The sequence below is a fragment of the Homalodisca vitripennis genome, chromosome 1, assembly GCF_021130785.1.
Source record: "Homalodisca vitripennis isolate AUS2020 chromosome 1, UT_GWSS_2.1, whole genome shotgun sequence".
Lineage (NCBI taxonomy): Eukaryota > Metazoa > Arthropoda > Insecta > Hemiptera > Cicadellidae > Homalodisca > Homalodisca vitripennis.
In genome coordinates, this window is record NC_060207.1 from 219190142 (window position 1) to 219211867 (window position 21726).

At 31.2% G+C, this 21726-nt stretch overlaps 1 protein-coding gene across 4 annotated transcripts in view; it reads right to left on the reverse strand.

The window, feature by feature from the left end:
- Positions 1-8192: 8192 nt before the first annotated feature.
- The window catches only part of LOC124353055, a 42857-nt gene continuing 29323 nt past the window's right edge, over positions 8193-21726 (reverse strand). For 2 of the 4 annotated variants that reach the window (XM_046802862.1, XM_046802860.1), the window contains exon 2: positions 8193-9385. In XM_046802862.1, coding sequence (XP_046658818.1) covers positions 9119-9385 — 267 coding nt within the window. In that variant the 3' untranslated portion in view covers positions 8193-9118. Of the gene's footprint in view, positions 9386-17065; positions 17150-21726 lie in introns of all 4 variants that reach the window. The other 2 variants (XM_046802859.1, XR_006921564.1) reach the window with 2 other exon arrangements.

The window sequence follows — 21726 nt, forward strand, 5'->3', positions numbered from 1 at the left end:
GTCGTTTTCATTACAAACAGATAGCGTATTTCATGAAAGCAGTGCAAATATAAAAAGCAGAAAAGTAGCTGTTTCCTGAAAAATTATTTAAAAACAAAAATGTTCCGTAAGTAAACGTACAAATCCCTGATAAACCAACTTATAGCTTACATATTATTTTTCCACATCATACTCATATCACATGTTGTTCTTTTGTAGGGTTAAATTTAAAATACAGTATATTCCAGCACTGTAAATAGTATCAGTATCATAATAAAATACAAAAGTGCTCGGAATTATTTTTAAATAGAGTTTGAAAATAACTGCAGCCTAAATTGAGGCAATTTTATCAGATTTACACAAACCTGATACTTCTCCCTCAAAGTAATATTATTATTATCTCTTTATTAAAGTAAATAATTTCCCACACTTTATGTTTTAAGCTTACAATTTCATCACAAACATTTCTTAACCATACTTTTTATGCGTTCACAGAAAGATTTCCTGTAAATGAACTAATACAACGAATAATAAGTGAACATTAATAAATAATTTATCAGACGAAATCACTCCCTATAATACGGTTAACTGATAATTGCTGACAATTAATCAGTCTGAATAACTTGAAGGAAAATGTTAGTTCAATAATCATATTTCTTTGGTTAGGTGATATATTCAAGATTACTTATACAATAACCTTAGCTTTTCAAATTTAACAAAATCTGTACTCTATTATTACTGCTATTTTTAAAACTCCTCTCTTGTTTTTTTAAGACTATCTTGTGTTTACAAAGAAATTATTTCTGTAAAACGTGTGAACTAAATTGCCTTACTAATATAACGTATCGGGGGTGAAGTGCAAGCATGAGCATCCCCTTATAGAATAGTACCGTAATTTATAATTTCATAACATATATGAGATGTAATGTATCAGCAGAAAAGTGATTTCATCACATAAATCCCTTGCTGTGTCTAAAGGCTAAGCAGAAGATAACATAACACAAGGCGAAGTACTTAAGGACCGTGTAATGGATATTAGGCTGAAGTGAGGAAGGGTAACCCTAGCTTAGCATCACACACACCTCAACTTTATAGATAAGTTTGAACAACTACCAAAAATGTCACAGTAGAGGTTTTAAACTACATTGTGTAACATTAATAAACCTTTTTTAAATACAATATCCGATTGCAAAGTTTTCACCCAGCACATGAATCATTATTGTGATAATTTAATAAATAAATAAATATTTTTATATTTTTAATAATTACATTGTTCAAGCTGCTATCCTAGTTATGTTAAAAACATCTATTGCTAAGTGTAACTATTAGAGCAAATAGACTTTGCTCTAATAAATATGGTTATGATTGTCACACCCAAAAATTAAAAAATCTTTTAAAAATAGAATCCTAAAAAGTTTGTACTCCTAGGAACTACAACAACCAAGGAACATGTATTACCACTTACTTTCCAGGTCTACACAAAATTAATGGTAGGCCTATGATACTTCTATATACATACGTCGAAACAGAAAAAACGAAACATAAAAATTCTCTATATTTCGTCTAAAACAAGACATTTTCAAGAAATAAAAGTAGGTACACGTACAAACAAAAAATAATAAACAAAGAAACATCATATGTTAGTAAAACTAATTTTGAATTAGATACAAAGAATAAATAATGTTGCATAATACAAACAGTATTAATTTATAAAGTCTATTTGTGGTTAATTGTGTAATTTAATAAAATAAAACAAAACGAATTAAAATTGTAAAGGATAATTTATATCTATTACTATCTATACCTTAAATTTATACCATCCGGATTTTTAGTTTCTACCACCCTCTGATGAGCTATTTCTAAATAATTCACTTTACGTTTATGGGGATTCAGAATTTTGTGAACGCTTTTTATAGAAAAACATTAATCGGATTTTTTGTTATGCTCCATTACATAGGCCGAAATAGGATTGGAATACATTTTAAGGTTTGTATCGCTGCGATTTTTTTTCATTCTAATGTGCAATGGAGTAATAACTCCATTACTCTAGACAATAGTCTGACCAGTGTAGTCTTTCGGACAGTCTTTACATGACAATTGGTAAATGACATTGCTGGATTCACAAGTAATTTTAACATTTAAAGAATAGTTTCTTTTTGTTTTGCAGAAATGTTTTGAATTTAATAATACATTCAAATCATTTCTGAAATATATATATATATATATATATATATATATATATATATATATATTTACAATATATATATATATATATATATTTACAATATATAATATATATATATATATTATTATAATTATATTATATATTAAGTTTTTGTCCATCAGAATCAGAGGTCTGCATTCATCAATCTAGCTAAGACCCATCTTCATCAAATGTTTCCTAAGAGGGCCATGTCAGCATCCCTAATACTAATATATCCTCCTTACTTTAATCTAGGGGTACTGATCATCCTTTTACATTAGAAGAATTTAACATTTTTGTCCATCCAAATATATAAATTTTTGTCCAAATATATATATATATATATATATATATATTTATATATATATATATATATATATTTACAATTATATATATTATATATATATATATAAGATGGTACCAGATTTATGTTGAAAAAACGCTACTTATATGTCACCACATGTTGTTTTAAAGATTATAGTATTATCACTTGGCTCATTACAGTCTTCTCTGATTTTGTAGCCAAACTGATAGTCTATAGCTTTTTTATTCTTTATTAGTTCTGTGTCACACAGATAGAACACTTACATTAACCTGGTAGACTGAGTAATTCTATCAGCTTTCTGTTGGTTTGTTTCAATGATGTTCAGCCACATTCCATGTACAGATAATTAAATTCTGTAGATGAAATCCTACTCCAGACATCTTGGGGATTCATTATCGGAGAGTCACTGCCATCCGACTTAGGCTTTCTAAGCTGAACTAAGATTCTTTTGTCAGGATAGCCGCAAACAATTATTATTCATTAGTGTGACTCAGTTTAGTGGGGAAACCCAGAGACGACTTGTGACCTTCAATTATCCGTCCGAGCCAGAGGTATGCATAAATATCTAGTCAACGCTCACGTGATATGAATATAAACTAAACTGGTATCTTACCCAGTAAAGTACAATGTGGTTACCATAAGCCGCTATCACACAGACCAATCGGTAATCATGCTGCCGCCATGTGTTTGTGAGCATTTCTGGGATTCATCTCTGCTGCAACCACAATCCGATGTCTTAGTAGCTGTAAACTTTTTATTCTTACCTGGTGATCTTTCTTGCCATGCAATAGGCTCTCTCCTACGACACAACGACCAGTAAATTGTTGTTAATAAAATCCTTAACATCACTGTGGTTTTTTTTAAACAACAATTTCGAATCTATTACTTTTCAGTTTTAATTAAAATCACACAAAAATATTAATAAACCCTTGTAGCGCTACTGATTTATAGATACATTTTCCACGGACACCTGGTATTGTTGATGTTCCGAAAAATACATGAAATAGACAAACCAGGGTGTATCTTTTTGCTTTCACATTTCCATTATTTTAGAAAATACAGTTATTCGAGTGCTGAAAAGTTTCATAGATTTATAAATTGATGTAAATGCTAATAATGAGAAAATATCAAAATCATCAAACGTTTAATAAATCGGAAGAAAATAAATTTTAACCCTTTCGTGCAGGACAGTAGGGTGTATCCATATCGTCATGAATTAGTCTCTATGTTAGAGTATACCAATGTGGGAAAAAAACTGGAACCTTTTCTCTCATTTTTTAACTTGAAAGAATAAAAACCAATTTTTATTTAAGGAAATACATTTTAAACCAACGTCAGAACCATCTGATCGTTTGCAGACCCCGAAAGTGGAAACTGTCAGTCTTTTTATCTGATGGTCTGACAGTGGTATAACTAAAAGTGTAATCTAAGAAAAATTATTTATTATATTATATCATCAGTTGCGCTAGGCTGATGATCAGTTTTTTCATCATGAGAAATCGCTTTATCGATTTTAATAAACACAAATGAAAGTGATTTGGCTCTCAAACTTATAAGTAGTAGTAGTAAGTAGAGTATAATTTCCTATATGTATAGCGCTAGTAGCTTACACAATAAATATGGTAAATGGGCTGACTGACTTACATATTATATACGATAACTCTAACAACGCCTATAACCATAACGCTTGTTCCATAACTACGCCGAACAAGTTATCAAATAACGAAAACTTTTACATTTTTGTTTTGAATAAAGTCCAAGACATCAATATAGAATGTTTGTTTATTTGTTTGTAAAAATTTGATGGAAACTGCATTAACAAATATACCACTGAGGTCCGCAATTCATTGGCTATTCTTATCTGGATTATAAATTTTCTTGAATTTTAATTGATGAAATTAAAGTGAATGGTTTAATAATATCGAATATATAGAATCTCTATAGTGCTCTTCATGAAGGAACTCATTTACCTTATATAGTTATTTATATTTTATTTTAAAAAAACTAATGTAATTTCCTGTAGTGGATCAATACTTGTAATATTATTTGGTTTAAAGATTAAGCTCGAAGATACTTGAAAATTTACTCAAACACAAGTGTTTCAAAGATTTTCTGTGATAAAAATTAAATGAACCATAAAGTGTTAAATATTTCTTGGAATTTATAGCCAGGTTTCCATTCGTGATTTATAGCAAGAGATAAACCAGCGAAAAGTCCCAGACTGCTATTAATAATGTATATAGCTCCTTTGTCCTTTTATTCGTCACGAAAGCGATTCTACCAGGGTTCGTTGTATTAAGAGCACAGGGAGTTTCCTCTTTTGTGGCAAAATACTCTTTGAATGAATTAATTTGATTACGCAAACGTTGTACTAGAATCTATACTGTTGTATCAAAATTTATTAGTGTCTCTTTGTATGTTTGTCTTTTTGTGTGTTACTCAATCACTTAAAAACTGTATGACCCACTTTAAGTCTAAATGAGGAAAAAAAGAAATTAAAGTGTTCGTTTGTTATGAATTTTCGTACAAAAACAAACCTTTGATGAGATTATATACTATATATATTTATCATGTTTATTTCATAAATATCAATTTTAAAACAACCCAGGTGCAAATTCTTTCTCGATTCCAGACAATCGAGGAATATATCTAAAATTAGTTGTAACTAACATAAATTAGTTTGTAACTTTAAAATGTTTTAATTTTTTAATGCTGTATTTTACGTATTACAACAACTAAGAATAAGCATGTTAGTAATATTTTTCATCAAATATTTCTTTAAATGTCTCCCGGTAATTTTTCTCCCTTCACAAAACGATTTAATCATAAAAACCGTTTAAGTGCACTACGGCTATTTACCTGCAATTGTTTCTTCTTGTATATTATGATGAACCAGAAGTGTCGGTACATATTTGGCTGTTTTAACTCACGAAAAAGTTTACTCATACACTCAAGCAAAGTGATGTTCCGCATAAATTTGGCCTCGGCTTAGTACAGCGCCGTTGTTTTCTAATTATAACTCTGCAGCAGAGTGAGGTCATCGTGTAGTTTGAATATATAAACAACTAGGGGACACACCTGAGCTATTTGTGTGAGATCGACTTCGTTCATTCCTGTTGTATTCTAATTATAACTCTGCAGCAGAGTGAGGTCATCGTGTAGTTTGAATATATAAACAACTAGTGGACACACCTGAGCTATTTGTGTGAGATCGACTTCGTTCATTCCTGTTGTATTCTAATTATAACTCTGCAGCAGAGTGAGGTCATCGTGTAGTTTGAATATATAAACAAACTAGGGGACACACCTGAGCTATTTGTATGAGATCCACTTAGTTCATTCCTGATGTATTCCAATTATAACTCTGCGACAGAGTGAGGTCATCGTGTAGTTTGAATATATAAACAACTAGGGGACACACCTGAGCTATTTGTGTGAGATCGACTGAGTTCATTCCTGTTGTATTCCAATTATAACTCTGCAGCAGAGTGAGGTCATCGTGTAGTTTGAATATATAAACAACTAGGGGACACACCTGAGCTATTTGTGTGAGATCGACTTCGTTCATTTCCTGTTGTATTCCAATTATAACTCTGCAGCAGAGTGAGGTCATCGTGTAGTTTGAATATATAAACAACTAGGGGACACACCTGAGCTATTTGTGTGAGATCCACTTAGTTCATTCCTGATGTATTCCAATTATAACTCTGCAGCAGAGTGAGGTCACGTGTAGTTTGAATATATAAACAACTAGGGAACACACCTGAGCTATTTGTGTGAGATCGACTTTGTTCATTCCTGTTGTATTCTAATAAATTATAACTCTTGCGACAGAGTGAGGTCATCGTGTAGTTTGAATATATAAACAACTAGGGAACACACCTGAGCTATTTGTGTGAGATCGACTTCGTTCATTCCTGTTGTATTCTAATTATAACTCTGCAGCAGAGTGAGGTCATCGTGTAGTTTGAATATATAAACAACTAGGGGACACACCTGAGCTATTTGTGTGAGATCCACTTAGTTCATTCCTGATGTATTCCAATTATAACTCTGCGACAGAGTGAGGTCATCGTGTAGTTTGAATATATAAACAACTAGGGAACACACCTGAGCTATTTGTGTGAGATCGACTGAGTTCATTCCTGTTGTATTCCAATTATAACTCTGCAGCAGAGTGAGGTCATCGTGTAGTTTGAATATATAAACAACTAGGGGACACACCTGAGCTATTTGTGTGAGATCGACTTCGTTCATTCCTGTTGTATTCCAATTATAACTCTGCAGCAGAGTGAGGTCATCGTGTAGTTTGAATATATAAACAACTAGGGGACACACCTGAGCTATTTGTGTGAGATCCACTTAGTTCATTCCTGATGTATTCCAATTATAACTCTGCAGCAGAGTGAGGTCATCGTGTAGTTTGAATATATAAACAACTAGGGAACACACCTGAGCTATTTGTGTGAGATTGACTTTGTTCATTCCTGTTGTATTCTAATAAATTATAACTCTTGCGACAGAGTGAGGTCATCGTGTAGTTTGAATATATAAACAACTAGGGAACACACCTGAGCTATTTGTGTGAGATCGACTTTGTTCATTCCTGTTGTATTCTAATAAATTATAACTCTTGCGACAGAGTGAGGTCATCGTGTAGTTTGAATATATAAACAACTAGGGGACACACCTGAGCTATTTGTGTGAGATCGACTTAGTTCATTCCTGTTGTATTCTATTTTTAATTTTGAGACATGGTGAAATGCGCGTGTAGTTCGATAATAGAAACAGCTGTAGGAAAACCAAAGCTAGTTTTATGACATCGACTTTGAAAAATCTAGATACGTATCATTTATGAAAATAATTATGACAGCAATTAAAAATAAATATGCCTAATAAATAACCATTGTAATAAACCTAATATAATTCCTTATACAATTTTCATTGGAACTTTACTCTTTTGCACCTCACTACTTCATAAAATACTTACCGACAATCAGAATAGCAAAGAAAACTACCTCCTTACAATTTTATTTCATTAATAATTAAATGGGAAATTTCAATGTGTTTATTTCTTAAAAGTAATTACAAGTATAATTAATAAAAAAATATAATGACAGGCTGTATCAAAATTTAGCTCTTAAATAAATCCTCCCTTCAATCAAATACAGTTATTCCTTTAATAGCTAAGTTTATTTTTGAGTTATCAAGAAAATATTGTAAATTATACATAAATTTATACCAAAGCAATTGCATCGCCATTGGCCCTAAAGAAGGCCTACAAAGTTTTAACAAACCACAATTAAATTTAGTGTTTCAACCAAATTATATTTTTGTATTTATCTGGTATTTTTAATTTAAGTAGTACATTTAAAACCAACTTATATTTTAGAATCCAGTGAAGTCGTACAATTAATTAAATAGTTTTATTTATAAAATTAGACAATAGTTTGTATATTTATTAAAAGGTTTAACATTTGAATCAGTTAAATCTGTCTTTACATCTAAAAGTGAGCAAATTTTAAATTTCCTCTAATGTTTTAATCCACGTAATGTGAAAGGGTTACCTATGTTCAAAACTTTCACTATTCTGGAACATTGCCAAGTGCCATAACGCTCTACTACTGAATTACCTAAGTACGGATGGGGTCTTGTTGGAATCTTAATTAAGACGCAGTAATTTTAAAAAAATAAAATGATTTATTTTATTCAATAATATAAAGGCAAAATAAAGTAAATTCTATAACACTGTACAAAATTTATTGATTACTAGAAACTAAAATGTATACAACATATCCAAAACAACACTCCAAAACAAAATCTTTAATACTAGGCTCATTTACAATTATCTCCTTCATGATATAATAGACAAGAGCAAATATCTTCGTGTCAGTCTTAGATTATCAGATAACTTACAACTGTAGTATTCAAACATTATTTGATTAAAAACTGTTGCAACGCAGTTTTAAAAACACACTCTTGTAAAAGTGGTAAATATGTACAAACAAAACATGCAGAATTATATTTTTTTCAAAAAACATGTCTAAACTCTTAAAATTTTAATAAAACATAACAACACTAAAGACACAAATATAACGAAGATCCATTATCATGTTATAAGTATAGTTAACTATTTAATATTAATTATTCATTAAACGTAATATTCTTGCTGCACTCAGGGATATTGTCTAACCAGGCACATATACGAACATATAAAAGGACAGTAAATTATGCTAACGATACATAAAGGATCTTAATGTGATCCTAGGATCAGATATTTTTTAGAATTACTAGATGTGACATTCATCTTAAGCTATGTTTCCGGTTGAGTCAAGACCGCTCATATTCTTTCCAGTTTGCTGAGTTCGTATTAAAGATGACACCACGGAAAGCAAAATTAAAGATGACAAGTAAGATGATGTTCTTAAAATTAACTGGATGGTGGTGTGGTGTGGTGTGTATACAATTTATGATACCCCATCCCGCAGGTTGCTACCTACATAAGTATCCATTGAAGAAGACAACAATGACATGAAGGGTTTGAGGTGGTTCCAAGAGTTGCTTGTCATCTTATGAGGACTCTGGAAGGATCTGGAAAACAGACGTAACACTCACAGCCAACCTAGTCTGGAGGTTACCACATACACTAGAATCCACAGAAACAGCACGACTATGATTCCAACTAGAAAGACAGTCTTGAGGCGGTCCCAGGGATTGACTGCCATCTTCTTCCGGTCTTTGAGGTAACTCGCGTACATCCCACGGCAGAGGTCCGGCTTGCAGGAGTGAGTTTGTGTCGTGTCTTTGCCGTTCCTTTTCACGTCAGACATTTCAACTTCCCCCTTTTCAGTGTCCAGCTCAAAACCAGAGTTCTCCATCTGAAACATTAACAAACTCTGTTATTTTATTTATTCTAAAAAAAGATACTATTCGGGGTTTGTCATCAAAGAAGAGAGCAGATGATGTAATATATAAACATAATAATTATAATGTGTGGTCATTGCTGGATATCTAAAACGTCTACATTTGGAATTGTACAATAGTGACCCTTAGCGACACTTGAATTTGAATTGTCAGAAATAAATTGAATCTAAACAATTTACGGAATTCACAATTCATATTAGTTATTGCCTCATAATGAATTAAAAACTCTATAAATCAGGGTGTTTAGTTTTGAGGTTCTTCGTTCTTCGTCACCGACTGTTTTTGGATCCCTTCAGACGAACATGACTCCAGATTTCAGGATTAAAGTCTGCCACAGCATCAGGTTTCAGATGCTACACGTAAGAGGAAGGTGAACTGGAGGTAAACCCAACATTCGCATTGAATGAACCCTTCCCACCATAGCTGGTTAAACCTAATATATAACATATGTGCACTTGCAATCGTTGCGTATTTTATGGTGTACATGAAATTTTGAAGCTCTTAAAATGCTTTTTGAAGATATATTTTCTCTTTAAACTATGTGTTATGATTCTCTAAAACAATTTTAGTGATTTCATTATTTATTTGGAAGAAATTTTGGCGATTATTTTCTTGCTAAAGAGCTCTTTTCATTATAGACTATAACCTCATTACTAAAAGAATAAATTCATGTAACCCACCACTTCAAAATACAGTTTTAGTGTTGTTTATACGAGATAATTTTAAAATGTATACTTTTCAAGTGATCTAAAATATAAATAGATTGTAAAATTGAAACTCTTTTTATTCCTTCACATCGTATATAAAACAGATCATTTGCAAAATCGAATGGAGAGTGGTGAATACTGAGACACTTTAAATTCTTCAAATAGCATGTTTTCAAACCATCACAATGAGGAACTCAAAATGTGATATCCATAAAGGCTGTGATTGCATTAATTTTCTTTGTACGATAGGAATTGAGAAGAATTATAAGATAAGTATTAAATGTTTTACTTTTGGTGATGGTAGACAGTTACACTGAGATACAAAGGCTTAACGTAATCGACAAGCATTGCACTATCATTATATTTCATTGCGTAGAATATTAACGTGTAGAAAGTTTAAGTTATTAGGGTCAATTATTGTGAAAGTGGTGTTGAATATGCATAGAACATTCATCTAGTTTAATTCAATGGACATTCAAATTAGTGTTATCAACAAATGAGCTGCTTCTATTCTATTCCATAGAATGCATAGCAAAGTACTATCAGATCACATTAGGATGATTACCCAAATGAGTACTTGATTGACATCCAATCAGATTGCGCTTTATTCACTGTACAATATGTGACGAGATACAACCATATTTCATTGATGGTTACCGGATTTAAGACATTACATAAAATTGGAGGTCGATTAATATCAATTAATGCTGCCATTAATGTAAAAAGTAAATAATTAAAATAGACAGTATTCGAGAAGTATATACTGGAGGAAATGAAAAATTACTGTAAAAACAGGCTCTGCCACTTCTCGTAAAATAATTCATTAGAAACGAGTTTCTAGGTGGAAGAAAGGTTAGATACGATCGCGATCTTCAGAGCAATCAACTTCTTGCCTCTACAGTTCTCTTCTTGCAGACAATGGCTCTGTTTCATGTCATTCCTAACCGCTATCGTCAAGTTGACGTTGATCGTACATTCAAATTACGATACCTTTTGCTAGTTCCCCGTCTTTTTCTACTACACTCTAAATCTTGTAGACTGCGATGCATAGAATTCCACAAATTTTTAAGAAATTCAATCAATTTGTAATTAGGTTATTCTTTTTCTTAGTAATTTCCTTTTACGATAGCTTTGCTAAAAACAGAAAAAATATAAAAATCATCCTTTGATCACTCAATGAGAACTTGTAGGGATTTAAATCAAAATCTTGGAAAAGTTTCAAGTGTAAACCAACGAAAACGGCAGAAGGTAGGTTGTGATTTTAGCAGTATGAATATGAGCTACAGTTTCAGAAATGGTCATTTTCTCCTTGGTTTATGTTTAATAATGGACTTTTAAAATATAATTTCATTGCTAAAAATTACACATTTCTAATAAACTACAGTATAACATGTATCACTCCCTTTATATACATTATATTTAAAAGCCGTATTCTTATCTTCAGCCAAGCTGTGAACCAGAGTTTAGGATACCAACAAAACTACTTTGATTCTATTTATCGTGAAATAACCATAATTACCATAATTTATCTGTTTTTCCCAAAATATATTTGCTCAAACATTGTTTAAAGATTCAAATTTTTAATCTCTATGATCTCATACAAGCTATTCACAATATATCTGCATATTTAATTACAACAAACATACGAGTATTATAAAACTTATCAATAATGGCGGTGCATATAAACGTCGTTACAATACGTCTTTTTACAGGTGAATAGATTCAAGTTTATTTACTTTTAATTAACTAATTATTATAGTAAAGTATAATTCACTGCAAGCACTTGAATATATTATAAAAATGTTACTACGATTAAAATGTAAATGAAATTTTAAAATGACATAAAAAGTCGAAATCTTCAAAAACGTTAGTAAGGACTTAATACGTAGCTTTGTTGTTTGGAAAATATTGAGACGTAAATAGCTACCTTTTTAAGGGTTTTTTAAAAGTCAGCCATTCATATCCCAAAGAGCAGAAAAATTGTTCATATTAACTAATCTTGGTACATACAACTTCCATAAAAAATTCCTCAACATCTGTGACTTCAAGGTCCAAAATTATTTTTTCCATGATTTTATGAATAATTTAGTATCCCAGAAAGCCATTCATCAAGTGTGAAGGTTTCTAAACCTTTCCATCCCAGTTATCTTACAGACAGGTAGGTATAAGGACAGGTAAACAGACTGCCTTTCAACCTATTGATTCTAAAATCAATAAAAAGCTGTGTAGATGTTCTAGGGTCTTTGAATGAAAATGTGTTAAAAATACAGGCATATTGACAGCCTGCCAGACTGCAATTCGACCCTTTGACCTTAAAACAAATAAATACGGACCAAGACCTAGGAGCTATCACAAATAAGAATAAACGGCAGATAAGAAGACGGTAAAATGTAGTTTGATCTTTAGACCCCAACATACGATATTGTTTGGACTAAAAGAAATATATATCCACAAAAATATATTATTTCTTCAAGAAATCAAGAACTAGCCAATGTATTATGGTTTCAAATATTTACCAATTTTCGTGTATCTTGTACACTTCTTCCGATAAATATAAACTGAATAAATATTTACAACAGGAAAGAAAAATAAAGTGAGTAGTCAAATAAGAAAAACAAACGTAATAAATAATACAGTAGATACACAGGTCTATAACAATTACGAGTGTGAATCAGGAGAAAACATTAAATTTATCTTGAATTAGGACCTCTTGGATTTCTTGTTTAAAGTACTGTTGGTGTGCAGTTTCACTTTTTTCAATTTCAATCTATGAAGATTTTTGTTAAAAATTTAGAGGGACCCTATTAATACATTCAATGGTGTAACGAATTTCTAAATTATTTTATTTGTATATGCGTAAAGAGGATTCGATGATAGGCCAATATACTGAATTTCATAGAAGTTACAATAAAATCGATAAATAAGGTTTTTAGAGTCACAGTTGATATTTCCTTTCATAGGACATATTTAGTTAATTATATTAACTTTTTAAATTTTTGCTCGTTAACATGATCTTACAGTTTCCACGAGATTTTTGGCAAGGTTCACAACCAAAGGGCTGTGATTTCTTATTTAACTTTATATAACATCAGTACAAACCAACATGTACTTAATATTGGATGCAATTTTTAATATAATTAATTCTTCGAAATTTGGAAAAAATCTTTTTTAGTTTCATGAGAAGTGTGAAGTATGTTAAATTATGTCCTCATATTAAGTTGATTTTTTCAAAGCCAGGATAAAATTTGACTATGAATCTTAGATAGGCTAGCATTGATGAAAAGAATTATTGTTACATAGATCTAGTTCCTGGGATATTTTTATCGAGATTTATCTGATAGACAGACGGACGGAAACCGACATTATTTCACTCATAATAAGGCTCAGTCGGGCTCTTTGTTCTACTTACTACATTCATGAGAAATTTCATCACAATTTTACGTTCTAAACGATATCAGAGTTGTCATGACTCTGGAATAACTTACACTTAAACTCATTACATTACCATTTCCATCGAGTTTACGAGACCGTAAAGTTAAAAGCAACTCATGTCATCACATTAACATCACTTCAACTGCAAAGTTATCTTAACTAACTGAAGTTGTAAACGCTGGATTCAGCCTTCATTGTCGACTACAGTGATCACGTATACTTACTTAAGTTGCGTGGGAAATTAGACCTTAAGTAGAGCTCATAGTCACCGTGACAAAAGAAAGCGACGTACAAATAAACGATACCAATATCAGTCTTATCAGCGAAGCGTTGTAATAAAATGCAAACAACCAAGTCAGCCAGCGGAAAACTGAATCTCCTTTGTAACACAACACTCTACACCTCACATTGTATTTGTAACATGTAGTGTCTTTAGTACTATACTTTTAATCATGCAATGTTTATAACGTCTAATGCAAAGTTGTGTATATAATTTTAATAACAAATAAGTATTTCAATTTAAACACCCTTAAAGGGCATACATTATGACAATACTATAGGTGATTTTTAAGGTGCAATCCAATCAGATATTGTATTTGGCGTATATTACGTGTGATATTAAGATACGATTACATTTTTAAAAGGGATTTTATGATATATTTAAAAATATGAATGTTAGTAATGTTTTATATACACATATATATATATATATATATATATATATATATATATATATATATATATATATGCAGTTTATAAATGAGGAATTCGACAATTTCCTGATTTTACATGTATTATCAGTTATGGTACATAACTCTTTTTTAATTAAATTTTCACAGTGAATTTTAGGTGATAATTATAAAATAAATTAACACAATACAAGTACCGTTATAAGATTCATTTGTGGTTTTAAAAATGAATTCAATACGTTTTTAGCGTTCTTAGGATAAAAAATAGAATAAAAAATATTAATTACACTAAGTTTATATTTAACTATTATATTTCAGTAAGTCAACGGATTTCAAATTAGAAACAGAATGAATATGTTCATTATAACCATGTATTGCCTCTACATTTAATAATCTGGTCTGTGAACTACTGTCAAATTGTCCAGATAGAATCATTTTCTAATTTTAGTAGACGGGTTTGCAGAGTCTACGGCCTTAGGGATCCCACTATTAGGTTACGTATAAAATCTTAATTATTTACGATTTAATTATATAGTGTACCTATTTTTTTGCAAATGTGAAGCGAATCTACCTATAAAATTATAAAGATAAAGATTTAAAGAGAGATAGTAGCTAGATACAGTCTTAAAAGAGATGCATTTATAACACATTAATTACGAAATGTCATACCGAACTCTATAGCATATTCCAGAAGGACTAGGACTTCCGATTTTCATACATGTTAGTTGAACATTCATCTCATTTTCAGTTGAAATTGATTATAAATCTAACAAGAAAAACAACATATAGTAGCCTAAAATTACTGCAGGGTTAAATATTATGAATTTCTGCATTTACCGAAAAATGTAATTCGTAGTCTAATTAATAATTATGTAAGGTAGCGGAAGGAGTCAAAAATATGTCAAAAACTGTTCGTCAGATATGACTCGTACAAATGAAAAATAAAGTTAACCACACATAAAGTAGCTATGTTGGTAAGGGATCATTAAATGGGAATGCTCAATTTAGCTCCATTTCACTTTCCTCGTTATGCAGCGTCTGGAATCTGACACAGACTTGACTCCAGGAATCTGGAGTTATGTTTGTCAGAAGATTTACAACAATTGGCAACAAAGAAGTTGAAAAATGAACTCTTTGCATCATTTCGACATTAGAAACACATATTATTAAAAAAATTTAATCCAGGTAAGAAGAATTGTCATTGTCTCATCAGGTGTACAATTGAGTGTCATACGATGTTTTAGGAACAATCTCTATGCATAAAGACTCCGAATTTTCTACACATACCTTAGCTACAGTTAGAAGGGTTGATTCAATGTGAATGTTTAGTTTAGTTACCAGTTGAGCTAAACTCAAGATTCACTTTAACTAACGCGCTGCACAATGACTAACTCTTTAGCATCACTACCGTCACGTGTTTGATTTGCCGCTATGTACAGAGTCTGTGTTTGCAATGGAGACATACATCATAAACACCCATCATGGATCAGTACTTTAGTTCTACTAAATTTTTACTAAGCATCATAAATTTATAAAAGGACTATTGCCAGTGTATGTTAATTTACATTAATCTTATACATATGAAAAACATAAAAGGTGTTACAGGTATGACACGTGTTTTCTTTTTAAAATATTATGATATTATTTTAATATATAATAATGCTTTAAGATCATTTGGTTGCTAAGTTTTAAATTGCAGTTCAATCAAATAACATAGATCTTCAATAAACTAAAGGTGGAAGATATCGTAGATAAAACATTATTAAAATTTAGTTTTGCTCTTGTTTTAACTCCTTCATCAATTAATAAACAATTATAGGTCGGCTATTGACAGAATCTTACTTCGTGAGATATTGTGATATATGTAGATTCTACATCAGAATTTACAAATTTACTTAACATACATATATATAGGAGTACGCCACACCAAGTATCGCGTCGCAGGCTTAACTGAGGTTGCATGCAAATGCATTTCAAGCCTACAGCTCATTTCATATTTGACAAATAGAACGACATAATATCAAATGGAAAAAGGAAAAAATCCATCCACCGGGGCAAACAATTTACTTTCACTAAATTAGGTATCGTATATGTATAATAAGTATTTACTAACGAATTCACACTATTATGTTGTATGTGTTGGGATAGTTAGGCTACATGTACTGATATGTCATATGTTAAAATCACATATGGATGTAATGAGTTTGTTTACAAATTGATTTCTTCCGAAATTTTCTCACTTATGTTTACCCATAATTACAATACAAATAAATATCAGCTAAATCCCATGGAGTGAGATGCTCCGTCATCGAAACCGGTTTTCCTCACATAGAAATGAAGCTTCATGCATAATCGACAAGTCTATTTATAGGTCAGTTCATTTTCGAGATATCGTGCTGGCAGTAAGGCCCGTAAGAAAATTTAAATAAATTTACTAAAGCTCAGCCAAATCCCATGAGAGATTGACATGCTCCATTATCGAACTCAGTTTTCCTCATATAGAAATGAAGCTTTATACACAATTTCAAGTCTATAGGACAGTTCGTTTTCGAGATATCGTCCAGTCAGAACGGCAGTAAGAAATATTTCCATCTTTTTCAGAATTAAAAAGAATTTTCGAAATATAAGAAACTAATTATCATATACTTCCCATTAATTGCGATGGTAACATTTAAGCAAAACACTGAAATTAAATTTTTTACATAAAAAATAAGTCGTCTTGGCCAAACCATGACACAAATTTGATGTAATTTTAAGATTTTAAAAAGATTTACAAGTAATTCATACAAAGTAAAGGCACACGCACACAGGGCAGTCACCTGCAGCCAAGGGTTGGCGTGATAAGAGGTTGGAACAATTAAACTCGCTGGCGTTCCCCTAATCATGTCCACTGTAACATAAAGAGTTGTTCTTCAGTTTATGACGGTTTGCGCTAATCAAATATACACGTAGGTTGAGCTAGGAATGATATGGCAATGTTTTTAAACTTCTACCGTTATCTTACCTTATAAAATGTGTCAATAGATAGTTCAACATTTGTTTAGCTTTATAGTCATGCCCGTGGTGATATAATCGGTTTTTGCTGTGTTATTATCTCAACACGTCTTAGATATAACCTTTAAGACACCTTCCCAGCTCCTTAAGAAGTGGAAAAAATACAAAAGAAAATTTAATTTCCATGGTGTTTTTCCTCTTTCTGTCACAATAATATAAAATCCAGTAAAACCCTCTTATATGTATATAGCAAAACTTATAAAGAAACGTTTTATGTTAACAAAATTTCAAACAATTAAAGTAGTATATTTCCACTATTAGAGCCGTTTTAAAAAATACAATTTTTTCTAAAACAAGTTGTACAAATCATAATATAAAAAGAATTAACATTTTGGGAATATTTGCATACTGCACACAAATAACAATGTAAGTAAAATCAACTTAGAAGTCAAATCTATGTATGCACTTAAAAAAAAAAAAAACACATATTTATTAGCAAACCACAATAACTAATATTAACTCTATTTAAAAACTTTGTTTTTTTCCACAAAACAGTTCTTAATTATCTAAATGTAAATGTGTTAGAAGAAAGCAAAAAATTATAAATTTTTAGCAAAACTCTTTACACACTCACATTACAAACATGTTGTAAATAAATGAGAGTTACAACTGAGGAAGTGATAACAGTCGCTAATAAAGTATTGAATCAGCTGTTTTATTAGCGTTCTAAAAATTTTCCCAGCGGACATAAACCCGTCAGTGATGGGAATACGTCATAAAGTCTGGTGATACAGATGCTATTACATAATACATGTAAGGCCATGAGAGCCACAATCTGAGTAAATAGCGAAGAACGTAATACGTTAAATTTATTGATACATCAACATCATCATCTGCTACTTGTGTACTATTTTTTATTGTATACCACCATAGTGCTACTTTAATTATATTAGTAAAATTGACTGTGAAATAATGATGCAATATCTCTTAATTCAATAGAAAATAAAGTCCACAAATTCTAAAGAACAACGATTCAGAGCGAAAAGAGAATAAATCAGCTCAATCAAGCTCCGTTTCCGGAAGAAATGTTTTTCAATTGTCATTGTTCCATTTTTTCAATTTCCAGTTGAATTTCTTAAAAATAACTTGCTACGTGTTTCACAGTCATGTACACTTTATATTTAATGCTTATACCAAACATTAAGACTTATTTAAATTTCCATGTCATTGAGACATGATGTTATTTGTTTTATGGTATTTAGATTTAATAGGAAGAAGATCCTGAAAGAAAATGTCAATACAACACACCCTTTTGTGAGAGATGGTAAAAACCAAAAGCTTTGAGACAGATCCTAATCTTAATTTTTTAGTTTACACTTAATATCAAAATGTAGCCTGACACATTAAAGTATAGTATAATATAAAGTAAAAACAGTAATATTGAATGAAGTGTTAGCGTAGAGTAATCTACGTAAGGCTTCAACCGGTTTAATTATAATCATTTATCACTTACCTGCGAATAATGGGTCCATCATTATATAAATATTAATTACATTTCGTGTTTCTTTTTACTTTAATTTAAAACTGAATGGCATCACTGCTTAGCTAATGGAAGGTAAGTAAAGTAAAATACAGTATTATTGTCAAACAAGAATAAACTCATGATTAATGAAAACTAATAAATGGTGTGGTAAAAGCAATTATTAAGTCTGATTAAACTGAAGAAAAATGTTAATTCGTTAATCCATTTTTATTGGTTAGGTAATATATCCAGCCTTATTTATCCAAAAAACCTTAGTATTTTTAAAGTAAAAAAATCTGCCCTCTAGAACTGCTGTTATTTTAAAAAGTCCACTCTAAAGATTTTCGAGTGAAATTCGCGAGTGAAACCGAACCGTATGAACGTGTTGCCTTCCCGAGATAATATTTTAGAGGTAAAGCTGCAAGCGAGAAATCCCACTTGACACAGCAGTAATAGGTAATCTTATAGCACGAATGAGATGTACAATTTATTTAGTAGACGCAAATAATAATAAACAGCAAATGAGACGTAATGTATCAGCAGAAAGGTGAGCTCATAACATAAATTCCTTGCTACGTCTAAAGGCTAAGCAGGAGGTAATTTAACACATAAGCCAAGTACTAAGGGCCTTGTAATGGATATTAGGCTGAAGTGGGAAAGTGTAAAGCTATCTTAGCATCAAGAACACCACAACTTTATAGATAGGTTTCAACAACTACCGAAAATTTCATGTTAGAGGTTTCAAATTACTCTGTGTAACATGAATAAATACTATTTAATTTTTACAGTGCAAATTTTATTTAATAAATATATGAGTGCACAGTATACTCATCACATAAACCAGAAATGTAATAATTTAATAAATATTATTTCGTAAGGTGGCATCAGATTAAAAAAATGTGTCCATGTGTCTTAACTTAATAACGCTCCAAAACTAATTCTACAAAAAATATTTGTAATGCATACCGATTTACGTTCAAAACGAATGTTTAAATATGTTTTAACTCAAATTGCTTTAAAGATTATTGTATTATAATTGGTAAGTGACAGTCTTCTCTGACACTGTAGCAAAATGTAATTTCTGTAACTCTTTTCATTCTTGAGAAGTTCTGTGGACAGATAACAATTTTTAGGACCCCTTGGTAGACTACGTAATTGTACCAGACTTCTGAGGGATTGGTTTCAATAACGCTCAGTCAAATCGATGGATATATGTACCACCATAACACTCATTTTTGTGTATGCATAGGGGATATTTCTTGCAAAATCTAAATTCTGCTAATGAAATCTTCCTCTAGGTATCTTGCGGATAGTTATTTACACCTACATTTATTACAATGGACATGTTGACATGTCATGTGTTTGAGCTCAGTTTGTTTGAACATGTATTTATTCTGACATGGTTTTCTCGTTGCCATCACGGATGCCAATACCAATAAAAATGTTCGCTAAGGCTCAGCCAAATCTAACTTGATTTTGCTTATATTGAAACGAAGCTCCAAGCAAAATTTAAAGTCTGTAGGTTAGTTCGTTGTAAATACCGTGTTGAAAGACAGTAAAAAACATTGTCTAGTGATGGGCTTTGCTAACGCTTAACAAATTAAAAATAATACAAACAAATTATCGTTCATAGGTTCATTTCATTCAAATTAAACATCAAGTACAATATTTAAAGACGCTAGCATCCGACTTAGGTTTGCTAAGCTGAAAATCTTTTGCCGGAAACCACTGTCTGTATTCATTAGTGTGACTCAATTTAGTGGGGAAATCCACAAACGACTTGTGACCTTCAATTGCAGGGCGTCCCAGCTATAAGTATCAGGAAATAACTAGCACATGTGATAGTAACAACGTACTTTTTATTTTGAAAACATTGCCATCAATATAAATATACAACCTAAACTGATATTTTACCCAGTAAAGTGAAATAACCATAAGTCTCTCACGCGGTACAATCGGTATTCAAGCTATCCGCTATGTGTTTTGCTAATGCATTTAGGTTTGGCTAATTAACAGCATAATGCTAAGCAAATTAACAAAACTTTCCTAATCTCCAAATTTTTAGTGAAACATTACTATTAGCAGAACATGAAATAAAAACAAAGAACTTAGCAACTATTAAATTCACTCTTACACAATTAGGAAAAGTGTTTCTTGAAGTTTCGCTGTGATAAAAGTAAGAAGTTAAAAGGACCATAAAATGTAAAATATTTCTCTGTATTTATAGCACAGTTTACATTCGTGATTTATAGCAAGAGATAAAGGAGCGAAAAGTCCCAGACTGCTATTAATAATGTATGTAGCTCCTTTGTCCTTTTATTCGTCAAGTAAACGATTCTACCAAGGTTCGTTGTATTACTTGATTTCTTTGTCTGTGTGATATATACGTTGACAAAATTAATGTCACAACCTGTGTACTATAGTTTATACGATTACACAAAATAATGTTTCTCAGCGTTCATGTGTGTGTTTGTTTTTACTCAATCACGAAAAAACTACTGGAGCGATAGTAGTGAAATGTTATATGAACATTCTTAAGCGCCCTGATTGACATAAAGGTCTATTCCTATTTCGAAAATTCCTCCCGGCTACGATATACTGGTCTTGAAAAACTCCTTTGGGGCTTATAATTTGGGAAAATAATAAAACATTTATGTTTCATTATCCGAATTTAACTGATACTGAACAGTTCTTGGCATTTGTAAACTTTATTTCATGTTTCAGCTGATGTATGTAACATAGACTGTACTTTCTTAGATTTAGATTTTTTTATTGTTTTTTTTTAGTATTAACTGTTAATAAGACCTACCGTAAAGAGGAATACTCTGAATATTTCCACGTAAAATACTCAAAACTAGTTGGCTTCCATGACATTGTGATATGGAACTTTTATACTAAGATGCTTCAACGAGCCAAACCCAACTATGGCAATGGACTAGAAGATTGCAATA